Source organism: Erythranthe guttata, chromosome 8, assembly GCF_056151865.1.
Source record: "Erythranthe guttata isolate IM_541 chromosome 8, IM_541, whole genome shotgun sequence".
Taxonomy (NCBI): Eukaryota; Viridiplantae; Streptophyta; class Magnoliopsida; order Lamiales; family Phrymaceae; genus Erythranthe; species Erythranthe guttata.
Window position 1 is genome coordinate 20,387,501 of NC_142540.1, and position 13,459 is coordinate 20,400,959.

The window sequence follows — 13,459 nt, forward strand, 5'->3', positions numbered from 1 at the left end:
ACGCAAACGGGCATTTTCTTCTTGAGTGAGTTCTTCTTGTATAGCTATCCTCAATGATGGAATTTGTTTTTCAAGAGGTAAGACCGCTTCCACACCGTACACCAACGCATATGGAGTGGCTTGAGTAGGTGTTCTATACGTTGTTCTATAAGCCCATAAAGCTTCTCCCATCCTTTCGTGCCAATCGCGTTTTGACTTGGCGATCACTTTCTTCAGCAAATTACATAAAGTCTTGTTGAAGGCCTCGGCGAGTCCATTGGCGGCAGCGTTGTACATCGAAGACTTTCTTTGCTTGAAGCCAAACTTTTCACAAAGTTTATCTATCACACTGTTGCAAAATGGCTTTCCGTTGTCTGTGATCACATATCGAGGAACTCCGTAACGGTAGATGATGTTGATGCGGATGAAATCAGCAACGTTCTCCTTCTTTACTTCTCGAAGAGGCACTGCTTCAGCCCATTTGGAAAAGTAGTCTGTTGCTGCCAAGATATAGAGATGTCCAGCTGAAGACTTTGTCATAGGTCCAACCACATCCAAACCCCAAGCATCAAAGGGCCATGAGGCAACAGTAGGGTGCAATGGCTCCGGCGGTTGATGAATAAAGTTTGCATGAAATTGACAAGGTTGGCATTTTTGGGCATACTCCATGCAGTCCTTCACCATAGATGGCCAATAATAGCCCATTCTTTTTATTCGGAAATGTAGCTTGGGTCCTGACTGATGGGCGCCGCAAACTCCGGAATGAGCTTCTTCTATGGCTTGAACGGCTTCGTCATCACCTAAACATCTCAAGAAGACTCCATCAAATGAACGTCTATAAAGTGTATCTTTATAGTAGATGAAACGAGCCGCACGACGTCGAATATCAACCCTTTGACGTGGATCATTAGGCAACTTTTCGTACTTCAAGTAATCCACAAACGATTGACGCCAATCTTCTTTCTCGATTTCAAACACGTAAACCACTCGAGTTTCGTCTTCTTCAATTTCTTCGTGTTCAAAAATTGGTGGTACGACCCACCTCTTGAAAATTGATATACGAGCTCCGTCTTCGGGCATGGCTAAAGTAGAAGCAAGTTTTGCCAATGCATCTGCTTGTTTGTTATCCTTTCTTGGCACATGCTCTATCATCACATCACCAAGGTATCCGATAAGTCTTTTAGCATAATCCACATAAGGGAGTAAATCGAGCTTCTTTACTTCGTACGATCCGAGTATCTGATTGATCACCAACTTGGAGTCTCCATATACCTCCAAATTTAGTTGCCTTATATCAACTGCCATTTCTAGCCCAAGGATAAGAGCTTGATATTCAGCAACATTGTTGGAGCAATTTTGTGTTAAGGTAAAAGAGTGAGGCAACACTTCGCCGTTGGATGTGACGAATACTACTCCGGCGCCCGCTCCTTCTCTGTGAGAAGCTCCATCAAAATACATCTTCCAAGGAGGACTAGCTTCAATCACAAGAACATCTTCATCGGGTAGATCATCGGATAACTCCCACTCTGCAGGGATAGGGTGATCCGCCAAGAAATCGGCTAGAACTTGTCCTTTCACAGCCTTTTGTGGAATATATGTTATGTCAAACTGCTGCAATTGCAGGTACCACCTTGCAAGTCTGTCGGATAGGACGGGTTTTGACATGACATACTTTAGAGGATTCATCCTTGAGATTAGACGGACAACATGCGCTTGAAAATAGTGCTTCAACTTTTGAATTGCAAAAATGAGTGCTAAGCATGTCTTTTCGATTGGCGAATAGTTCAATTCATTTGGTGTCATTGTTCTACTCAAGTAGTATAAGGCACTCTCTTTTCCATCATCATTCTCCTGGGCTAGTAAAGCTCCGACAGATCGTTCTTGAGCAGCAATATAGAGTATTAACGATCGTCCGGGCACTGGTGCAATCAACACAGGAGGCTTCGTTAAATACGATTTTATACTTTCAAAGGCACTAGTGCAAGCTTCATCCCATTCAAAGGGAACATTTTTCTTCATGAGTCGGCTGAATGGTTGACATCGACCGGCTAAGTTTGAAATGAACCTTCTTAGGTATGCCAACTTTCCTTGCAAACTTTTGAGCTCATGAATGTTCCTAGGCTCGCGAATCTTTAAAATTGCATCAATCTTGGCTTGTTCGATTTCTATGCCTCGGTGACGAACTACGAATCCAAGAAACTTCCCCGAAGTAACACCAAATGCACATTTCAATGGATTCATCTTCAATTGGTACCTTCTCAAGCGCTCGAAGACTTTTCTCAAACTTTGGAGATGATCTTCCCTTCTTTTGGATTTAACTACCAAGTCATCCACATAACATTCAACATCTTTATGGAGCATGTCATCAAATATCTTCTGCATGGCTCTTTGGTATGTAGCACCGGCATTTTTCAAGCCAAATGGCATCACTTTATAGCAATAGATGCCCTTAGGAGTGCGAAAGGCTGTTAATTCTTCGTCTCTCGGCGCCATTCGTATTTGATTGTATCCTGATGACCCATCCATAAATGATAATGCTTCGTGGCCCGTAGTAGCATCAATCATTAGTTCGGCTATTGGCATTGGAAAGTCGTCCTTAGGGCATGCTTCGTTCAAATCTCTAAAGTCAACACATACACGAATTTGTCCATTCTTCTTTCTGACAGGGACAATACTTGAAATCCATGTTGGGTACTTGACTTCTCGAATGAAACCAACATCAATAAGTTTATTCACTTCAGCCTCAATTGCAGGGACTAATTCGGGTCTAAATCTACGTTGGCCTTGCTTTACAGGGCGAGCTCCTTTCTTCACGGAGAGATGATGTATTGCCACTTTTGGGTCCAATCCGGGCGTTTCTTTATAAGACCATGCAAACACATCTTTGAACTCGTGCAACAATTCAATATAAGTCTCCTCTTCGTTGACAGCCAGTAAAGCGCTAATGTAGATTGGTCGAGGATTCTCCGCATCTCCTAAATTAATTTCCTTTAACTCATCGATGGTGGCTTTGACTCCTTCTTCAAGCTCGGGTGGAGCAGTTTCAGCGTCTTCTTCCTCAATCAAGTCTATCTCACTTAAAGTGATATGATACGATGATGCCACACTTTCTCTGTCATCTTCCTCGTCGTCTTGGACTTTCGTAAAGACGACGGTTCGTATTTTAGCCTTCAACTCTTCACCACATGATATGGTCAAATAAGTACGCCGTTTCATGCGAGATGGAATCGAACTTCGAATCCTTCGTGTTTTGGTGATTTTAGTATTAGAGACACCCAACTCTTGCTTGTCGCTTCTGTTATGCCCCCACTTTCTAAGTGGTCCAAGCCTATCAAAAACGGATGGCGTAAGTCTATCAAACCCTCGTTTGTCGCCTTTCTTATGCCCCCACTCTCTAAGTGGTCCAAGTCTATCAAAGACGGATGGCGTAAGTCTGTCGAAGACAGATGGTGTAAGCCTATCAAAGACGGATGTCCTTCTCACTTTTGTTCTACTTTCAAGAAAATCGTCTGTTGATGAGAATTCATCTTCGATTATGTAATTACTGGTGGCTCTATTGATAGCAATACGAATTGGCTTTTGTGGAACAAATCCAAGACCAACTCTAGGACTTTGAATAGCATGTCCCTTTTCTTTCAGCATTATCTGAGTAGTATTGAGGCCATGCACCTTTTCGCCAATAACTTCGGCAGGAAGCCTTCCAAGCGTAGAATCTTCACGTGGGTTGAAACCAGCTCTCACTAAGAGTTTATAAGCATTTGGGCCAAAACATTTTGTCATTTGAGACTCGGAGAATTCTTTGCATTCCTCTTGGGTTCCTTCTGTGGGATGAAGGGATCTTTTAGGTGGTTGAGAAGTTGATCGCTTCTCGTCAATTGGTGTTAGGGGAAACATCAAATCTTTTAAAGCCTCACACGCTAAAGGAGCATTTTCTTGATTATTTCTTCGCTTTGGTTCTCCAACTGGTAGAATCTCTTTGGCCTTTACCGTCTTTTCATCATCAAGATAGTACTTAGCATCGGCAAAGTGGGCTTCTGCCTCGGTGAACGGTTTATCATCGGCGAGTATCGTTTTAACTACTCCGTCTCGACAATACTTGAAACATTGGTGCCAAGAAGAAGGAACCACACTATTCTCATGTATCCAAGGTCGTCCGAGAAGCATGCGATATGAGGTTCTCGCATCAATGACATGGAATAGTGCGGTGGACAACATATCATCCAGTAACAACTCTATCCTTATGATACCAAGGGCCCTTTGTCCTTCTTGATTAAATCCTTGGATCATCAAGCGACTAGTTTTGAGCTCCTCCGTGGAGATTCCCAATTCCTTTAAAGTCTGCAACGGCAAAATATTGACTGCAGAACCTCCATCGATTAAAATCCTATTCACCTTCTGCTCACGAGCGTAGCCGGCAACAAACAATGGCCTATTGTGTGGTTTGGAACCAAGAAGTAAATCTTCATCAGCGAAAGTCATCGTTGACATGCATTTACCAATCACGGTACAAACTTCATTTGGAGACGGAGTCGTTCCACTAGCAGCGGTCTCCTTTTCACTTATCGCGTTGCATGAGATGTTGATACAATCATCAACTCCTCCGTGTACGTTCGTTGTTGTCATATCAAGGGACTCAAAAGTGCTGACGATAAAATTTGTAGTGGCGCTGATCTCTTCAAGTGATATCTTCCCTTGGCGAGCTAGCTGCATAACTTTATCTTTGAATACGAAGCAATCATGAATTGGGTGTCCGACTAACCGATGATACTTGCAGTATTTTGGGTCATCGGTCTTGTTAGCTTCTTCGGGGCGCTTCATTTCAGGCAACTCGATAAGTTTTAAACCTAGCAAGTCGTCAAATATTCCAGCCACATCAGTGTCGAGGAATGGATATTCCCTTGCCTGCATTTCTTTTAGAGTAAGTCTTCTTCTTTCTTGGGAAAAATCTTGTTTTTCCTCATTGTTTCCGTTCACTTTTCCTTGAAATTTGATAGGGGTCGCATTCACTGCCAAAGATTCTTTGCCTGAGGTTTTAGAGAAAACTCTACCCCCCTTCCGAAAGTCATGTTTTTCTTTCAACTGTCGAGGCTCTTGAACTGGTGGTCCCTCAACTCCACTAGCCATAATGCTCAACTCCATGTCGTGCGCTCTAGTGGCCAATTCTTCAAAACTCTTAGGTTGAATCCCTTGCAGGATGTATCGGAGTCCCCATTGCATTCCTTGGATGCACATCTCGATAGCTGAAGCCTCTGACAATCGATCCTTACAATTCAGGCTTAAATTCCTCCAACGGTTAATGTAGTCAATGACGGCCTCTTCTTTCCACTGGCGAGAGTTTGTGAGCTCGATCATGCTCACTGTTCTTCGGGTGCTGTAGAAGCGATTCAAAAATTCTTGCTCCATTTGACTCCAACTGTCAATTGAGTTCGGCTCTAGGTCCGTATACCAATCAAAAGCATTCCCCTTCAATGATCGGACGAACTGTTTCACGAGGTAGTCTCCAAAAGTCCCAGCATTGTTGCAAGTTTCAACAAAATGTGCCACATGCTGTTTTGGGTTGCCCTTGCCATCAAATTGCTGAAACTTCGGGGGTTGGTAACCAATTGGCATCTTCAAGTCATCTACTCTCAGAGTGTATGGCTTGGTGTATGTTGACGATGATTTTGAACCCTCATCGAATTTGTTCTTGATAGTTCCCATGATGAACTCCTTCAATTGGTCTATAGGAATCAACCCCTCTGACGAAACTTGGAATTCTTCAGCTGAGCTCTTCTCCCTGTCGGTTGGATGTCGCCTTGCAGAAGTTTCAGCTTCGGTGTGATTTTCACCTTGTTTCCCCATTTCGTGACTACTGTCAACTTTGTTCCTCAATATCGCGATTTGGGAGTCTTGTTCTTGAATGTGTTTTGTTAGCCCTTCAATGGCCTTGGTCAAATTCGCCATTTGCTCCTCCATGGTCGTAGCATGTGTTGTCATGACGGGAGCCACTTCAGAGTAGTTTGATGCTGAAAGGGACGTGGATGATGAAGCTTCTCCTCTAGATCCTTCCATGCCTCCACCTATGTTGACGAGAGGTGACGAGCCTTCTTCGATGATTTGGGGCGTTGAGCTAGTCTCGGAGGATGCCTGCAGTTTCTTAGCCATACTCCTTGTAACTACGCCTACACTTGATGAATTCGAAGTAGCAGCCTTCATCGCGAGCGGTTACCGTAACACTTCGAGGATCTTCGATAGAGAGAAGAGATGAGAGGTAGAGATGTCCCCACCGGGTGTGCCAAAATTTGTAACAACAAATTCTTATCTGCGATATAAACAAACAAGAAAAATTGAACAAAAATAATTTATTGAATTAAAATAAGTAAATTGCGGGTTACAATCTCTATTTTAATCCTCTGATTCTTCTCTCTAGAACAATATATAGTTGACTTGAATTTTCGGAGTCGGGTCGTTGACTTGATCTTCTCCGGATTTGATTTTGGATTTGAATAACGTTTTCCGAGGGTCTTGCGACTTGAATCTCGGATCGAACGTTGAATTTTGACTTGATTTGACTTGAAGATCTTGAAATTCTTGATGGATTTGCCCCTTCAATCTTCCAGTGATCTTGACTTGAATTGATTAACGTTAATCCGAAGGTTTGGCACCGTTATCTCGGATCGAAGGCTAGATCTTGATGAAGAATGCCTTGAATTTGCTCAAGAACACTTTGAATGTAGACGAAGAACACTTTGAATGTAGAGAGAGAATCTTACCTCCTACGAAGTCTTCTTCCTTGCTTCTTGAATTGTAGAGAGAATTTTGCTCCTACGGTTTCTGCTCCTTCAGTTGTATTTGAATTGTGAAGGGAGGATCCCTATTTATAGTGGTAGAATAAGAGTCCTTGATGGGCCTTACTGATGATGTGGCGCGATTTGATTGGCCCGATTTAAATTGGTATTTATCTCTTGTAACTTGGAAGAGAAGAAATAATCCTATTGGTCAATATATATATTTAAAATCAATTATCTATTTAATTTAGGAATCAATATTAAATCCCTAAAATTAAAATAGACAAATATTAATATACGCCACTTTTCATGGCATATAATTCGATTTGATTTATATTCAAATATCTAATTACGGAACTGCCATTGAATTTGCATAAAACTCCTTGTCCCCATAATTGCATAATTGCCCCTTTATTTTGGATAAAATTTATTTATCTACAGGTGCAAAATGGGTTTAAGCCTCTAGGAATTAGTGGATTTCAAACTTTTGTTTTGAGTAAAGTGAATTACAATTTTAGTGTTTTCTTTATTTTTATAGTAAATCTGCTGTTAAAAATAAACCAATTATTAATTTTTGCATCAAAGTCAAAAAAAATTCGGAAATAAAAAAATGGAAATAACATTAACTGAAATGAGGTGTTATTTAAGGGATAAATTATGATAAATCTTAAATTTCGGGTGATTTGCATATCTACAATTTTTTTAATTAATTTTCCATAACAAATAAGACAAATTTGATATTTTGTTATGAAAGATTTATCTCAAATCTGGGATTTAAATTTAGATTTATTGTTGAGTGAGGGGGTTTTGTCAAGCCCATTTATATATAAGAAACAATTTTTTTTAATAAAATTTCTCCTTTTATTATACCAAAAATACCCCAACAGCTTCACTTCACATGAGGGAATCGCCCATAAAGCAACTGCACAAAAAATAAAAACCATGTTAATTACTTTTGCTTCACTACTTAACAAGCAATAATAGATTAAAAAAAAAAAACTTAAATCAAACCACGAAAACAAAATTTAATTACGTTCGAGATGAAGTAGAGATTGAGCACAAGAGCCGACTGAAAAACGAAGGTCATTTTGGGAGCGTTCGACCTCACCCCACGGAAGCCATGGAAATACATGACGATAAGGATTATCGAAACAGTGGTAAGTAAATTCGTACTGATCGGAGTATTCCGTCGATAATTCGCCTCTCGCAAAACAATCGCACCAACTTCAAATGCTTTCTGACTTACGCATTCACTGTTTGAAAAAAGAGTAATCTCTTAAGCAAAGGCTCGTATTCGTGTACAGAAATATCAGTGACCGTATACGATATAATTAAGTAATAACAACCGCCTTACCAAATACTTGCTGCGATGAAGAGAGAAATGCCGGAGCACAGGCCGTATCCTTTCTGGAGAAGTTCGTCGAGGGAAATTACGATAACGCCACCGAAGCAGAGTTGCAGGATTGTAAGAATTGCTTTACCAGCTCCAAGCTGGCAAACACTGCCATACATTCCCGAGGAAACATACGCAACCGCCTCAACAACTACTATCAAGATACCTAACAACTTCCGAGCACCATTTCTGCCCGAGCAAGAAATGAAAATCATTATGAAGACGAATCTAATGAAATAAATTCAAGTTGCAGAAAAAACCGATAATCTCTCACATATTGGAATTTTTTTTTTATACAGTTCATTGATTTTTCAAAAATTAGCAAATTGATCTGGTTTTTTAGGACTGTGAACTATTGATAAATTGAATCCTTGTTATTTTGTTTTACCTCAAACAATGTAATCAACGTTCTTGCAAATATTATATTCAAAATATGAAATACAATTCTTCTGAAATGCCGCCTAATCGAAGCCCTTACAAATTCATAGTTGAAAATGGGATTATTAAAAAAAATATGTAATCGAAGTAAATGGAGAGCCGAGCTAATTGCAAATGGATTGGTTTCATATTACATGAACCAAATTAAGCACTAATATTTAACTTGCCTACATAAAACACTCAACGCTAATGTTCCCGATCGATAGATAATGAAATCAATAATCAATCAAAGATATAAATCAAGCAATTTAACCAAGAAAAAGTCATACAACAGAAGACTAAAACATTGAATGTACTTACAAAAGTGCTCTGTTTTGTGGCACATTGTTATCGACTTCGATGATTTTCGAGCTCGCTAAAAGTTCGATAACAAGTCCAAGTGTCACTATCGGTGTGATTCCAAGCTCCATTACAGTGCCCCGTTTCGAAGCGAAGATAACACGCTTCCAATAGAACGGATCTGCACCAATTGTCGAGTGTATGCCGTACAGTGGCAGATGACTGCAAACTAGGAAAACGAAAAGGGATATCGCAGTGTATATAGCCTTCTCTCTTAAGGGGACTTTTCTGTTTGCAGTCTCGACACCCGGCAGAAACGAAAGAAACGGTCGAACGAGATCCATCACCATTTTTTCTCTAGATCAAAGTTATCTCAATAGACCTGCGAAATCACATTTTCAAAGCAAAATTAAACATTCACAAATCACAATCAACCTGCAAATATCACATTTTAAAGAAAATTGCTTGAGAAACTTGAAGAAGGCAAACATCGACGTAATTGCTTTTGAATATTTCTTCAGAAAATTAGAAATAAAATTCATCTGGTTTTTCTTTGCTAACTTCAGAAAGTAATTAATCCCCCCACACAGATAATCATGCGTAAAACAGATGCTTCGTAATTCACAGTTCACATGCAATAAAAAATTAAATTCAGAAAATGATTAAACCACTACGTAAATGGAAAAATCTATAGTTTCTGCTCTTAACCTAGCTTAGCGAAAAGCAGATTACAGAAACCAGATTAGAACCCTAATTTCAGCGATAATCAGTGCAGTAATCAATAAACATTAAAATTAACAGAGATCAGTGCTTGAGAATATGATTTTTTCCCCCTTAATTTCATATTACTCGATTTACGAACGAACAAAAAAAAAATCAATTAATTGAAAAATATTAAGACGATCCTGCAAAAAAAAAAATCAACACGCACACAGAGATTGAGAGAGATGGAGAGAGAAGAACATGCAGATGAGAGAGAGAAGAGAGAAGAATCTTACGAAGAGAGAATTTTGGAACGTGTAGCGAGATTTAATTAGAGGAACTGTTTGAAGTGTGTTTTATTTATACTTTCTGATTCATCCTCAAAATCATTTTTCAAGGCGGTCTTTCCAGAACATTCTGTAAACAATTTAATTAACCATATTATATTAAAAAATATAAATGGAATAATATTCCGTATAAATTCCGAAATTAGTATCAGAGCAATAATTAATTTGATGTAACGATATGATGAGTAAATGAGTAATAACAAAAGCTATGATGTTTGTAAGTCCACAAACGAGTGTACACGTGGATTAATAGTCTTTCTTTGCTTTATTCAAATAAAGTGAAAGATTTTTCTTTTTTTGTATTTGTTATTTCTTGCTTTTTTTCTTTTACCAAAAATATCACCAATATATCGGATATTTTGTTACCTTCTAATAAGATGGTATATATATATATATATATATATATATATATATATATATATATATATGTGTGTGTGTACACTATCATATGGTGCACATGGTAAATGTATATTTTGGTATAATAACTTGCAAATTATAGAGGAATACAAGTTACACTGAACTAATTATGTGTGACAAATTCGATCCAACGACTGTTGACAAATGATTAATTGACATAAACTCTGTACTCCTACTGCTAGGTCATCTTTTACGGGGCAGTCTATTGGTATACTTGTGTTGCATATGCATGTAAACAAAAGTTTAATTTACAACCGTTTTTTCAGCCTTTTAATATATTATTAAGGATAAGTCACAACTACTCATGAGGTATGGTTAAATTACGAAACCCCCTCTTGTTTGAGTAATTACAACCAATCCTTAACTATAACTTTTTTTACACGTCAACCCTTGCAGTTTCAATTTTAGTGGAATCTTCGAAATTATATGAAATATTATCACTTTTGTTCCCGTTTTATCCCATTCAAACTCAACATTTTGAAGTAAGATGATCAAAATATGTCTTTGACTTGTATATATCAGATTGTGATGCATCAAAAACTGTATTTTTACACAAATGAGTACAAACTAGAGCACATTCCACGAAATCTAAGTGATCATGTTGAATTTGACACCATGAGAGTGGATGTGTAAGAAAAAAATCATAGTTGAGGAGTATATATAATTATCCAAATAAGAGGGGTTTTTTCGTAAATTGACCATATGTCAGGGACAATTGTTATTTACCCCATTATTAATTATTAATGTTTTAATTTAACCATTTTCATATGCATTACATTTTACACATTTACGTACGTACATAAATATTTTCAAATATAAACACACAACAATCAATATATAAAGTATACACGATTCCGAACATCTTTCAAAATCCCTAGCTGCACCCAAATTCTAGAGAGAGAAAGAGAGAGCGCGCCAAAAAGTAGAAAATACAGAGATCCGATGGAGAAAATGGGAGATGATCGGCGAGCGGGGGAGGAACTCAAGTACAGGAATGCAATTCGATGCGCAAAAGTTGCGACTCTGCTTTCTTCACTCAGAAACGCCACAGCAAATTCAACCTCCAAAGCTCCCCAGCTTCAGGTTTTGTTTGCAAACACTACTGAGTGGTAGAAATAATAATCGGATGAAGTTTTATTTGAATTAATTTTTTTATTGAAAATTTGTTCATCAGCGGATTTATTATGCGATTTGGTTGAAGTATTTTTTTTCTTCTGAATTATGGATTTGGTTTATGCTTATCGGATGTGTTTCTAATCTCTGAATGTGTACGGTATACCTAGTTTATTTGAAGTAATTTTTAGTGAGAATTTGTTCATCAGCGGATTTATTATGCGATTTGGTTGAAGTATTTTTTTTCTGAATTGTTGATTTATGGATTTAGTTTATGCGTATTGGATGTGTTTCGAATCACTGAATGTGTACGGTATACCTAGTTTATGAAGCATTTCAGTTTTCCCTCTCTGCTAAATAATATGCGTTGAGAACTGTTGGTTAATGGATTTAATTTTATGGATATATTTTTGGCTTGAATATTTTATATGTTCTGTTTCGAAATTATCTGTGAGAATTGTTGATTCGGAGATCGAATTTTCGGTTTCTTCAGTTTGAGTTCGAATGTTCTACATGTTCAACAAAACCACGAGATACATGTTTATGAATGAAAAGATAATCAGAGCTGATATTAATTATTAGGTTTGGCATAATAGTAGCATACTGTATTGTTGGTTTCAGGATGAAGGCAAAGTTGAGATGCTGAAGATACAGTTGGTGAAGAACAAGATGAAGATGAAGAAATTGCAGCGTTGGATTGGAATGTCGCTGCTCGTTTATTTTGTGTTTCTTCTAATTTTCCCCTTTGTCCTCAATTTCACCCTAGACTGGCTATCTAGCATTTGATGCAAATTGAATTATTGCCATTTTCACGCAATATCTCGACTATGTTGTTGTAGGTTCTCTTTTAATTAGATATAGGAAGTTGTCTCTCGTGTTAAATTTTGGAGGTTCAGATACTTTGTAGATCAGTTCTGATGCTGTAAAAGAAAACTTGCCGAGAGTTTATGGTTATTGTATTTCCTTGTGTAAATGAAATTGCAATGTTTGTATGAGATGTTGATGCCCAAAATTGCCCCCGCTCTCTTTAATATTGCATGTTAGAGCAAATTGTTTCATGCATGAGCCGTACAGGTCAGTTTTTGTTAAGTGGTGGTTCGAGTTGTGGGTCCGTTGGTACCTTCAGGTGTGCATTTAAAGGTAATGCGCCCCCCTACATATTTACAGACTTATATATCAATTATGAAACCATCTGATATAATGCATGGAGTATGTATTATTTGTACAACACTGGGATAGCTATTGTCAATTGTGGTGCAGTATTAACATGCAAGCGGTACAAAGACGGGAAAGAGGCGAAAGTTAGATTAAAAGGGCTGCGGAGCGGTGATCACCATCAACATTTTTTGGCTGCCATGTTATAAAGGTATCCCTATATTCGTTTTTTTTTTCCTAGTTAGTTTATTGATGCTTCAGTTCAACTAGATAATTGATGATTGAAAATTACAATCTACCTGTTTGTCATAGTTCTAAATTGGGTTGCAAGCATGTTTGAAGGACTATGATAATGATGACATAGTAAATGGGAAATGCGGAGAGAAATGGATGTAAGTAGGTGAGAGTCTGTACACCAATAGAGCTTGGTGAAAAAGTATTTGTGACTTGTGATTAAAAGATTTACAAAAGATTTTAAATATCGCCGAGTTCCATCATTTTCTTGGTACATAGGCGATGGTTGCAGGGCAGGGGTTTATAGGTGTTGGAGCTAAGGGGATAAAGTGTTTGGTTCTTTAGTGCATCGGGACCAGATGAAGGCACTGTTAGTGTCAAACAACAACCTCACCTCCTTGCTCGGAGTGCCTATTTTGATGTTCACCGAGTAACGGAATTCAGGGTGGTGTATTGGAATCTGGATTTTGTTCTCATTAACTGTTGCATTTATTTTGTGTGGAAATCTGATAGATTTTTTTATTTTTGTGAAGTGGTATGAGATTTCCAAGATACAGAGGCGAATCAGGTGGACCCCACGGGACGAGCTTTAGGTTGAGCCCTCGGATTACTGGTGTATTGCTGTGGAATAATGC

At 38.4% G+C, this 13,459-nt stretch overlaps 2 protein-coding genes across 3 annotated transcripts; one reads left to right on the forward strand and one right to left on the reverse strand.

Moving 5' to 3' along the window:
* Nucleotides 1-7,486: 7,486 nt before the first annotated feature.
* LOC105970323 (uncharacterized) lies at nucleotides 7,487-9,995 on the reverse strand. 2 transcript variants are annotated; one of them, XM_088822334.1, is made up of 5 exons: nucleotides 9,855-9,995; nucleotides 8,878-9,238; nucleotides 8,101-8,328; nucleotides 7,780-7,999; nucleotides 7,487-7,668 (listed from the first exon to the last, which is right to left on the reverse strand). In XM_088822334.1, the coding sequence occupies exons 2-5, from the start codon at nucleotides 9,204-9,206 to the stop codon at nucleotides 7,636-7,638; spliced, it is 810 nt and encodes a 269-aa protein (XP_088678460.1). In that variant the 5' UTR covers nucleotides 9,207-9,238; nucleotides 9,855-9,995; the 3' UTR covers nucleotides 7,487-7,635. The 2 variants fall into 2 exon arrangements, with proteins under 2 accessions (XP_088678460.1, XP_088678461.1); XM_088822335.1 differs by lacking the exon at nucleotides 9,855-9,995 and adding an exon at nucleotides 9,788-9,806.
* A 1,161-nt stretch (nucleotides 9,996-11,156) lies between these two features.
* Nucleotides 11,157-12,356, forward strand: LOC105970452 (uncharacterized). The gene is made up of 2 exons (XM_012995275.2): nucleotides 11,157-11,405; nucleotides 12,057-12,356. The coding sequence occupies exons 1-2, from the start codon at nucleotides 11,265-11,267 to the stop codon at nucleotides 12,219-12,221; spliced, it is 306 nt and encodes a 101-aa protein (XP_012850729.1). The 5' UTR covers nucleotides 11,157-11,264; the 3' UTR covers nucleotides 12,222-12,356.
* The last annotated feature ends 1,103 nt before the right edge of the window (nucleotides 12,357-13,459 follow it).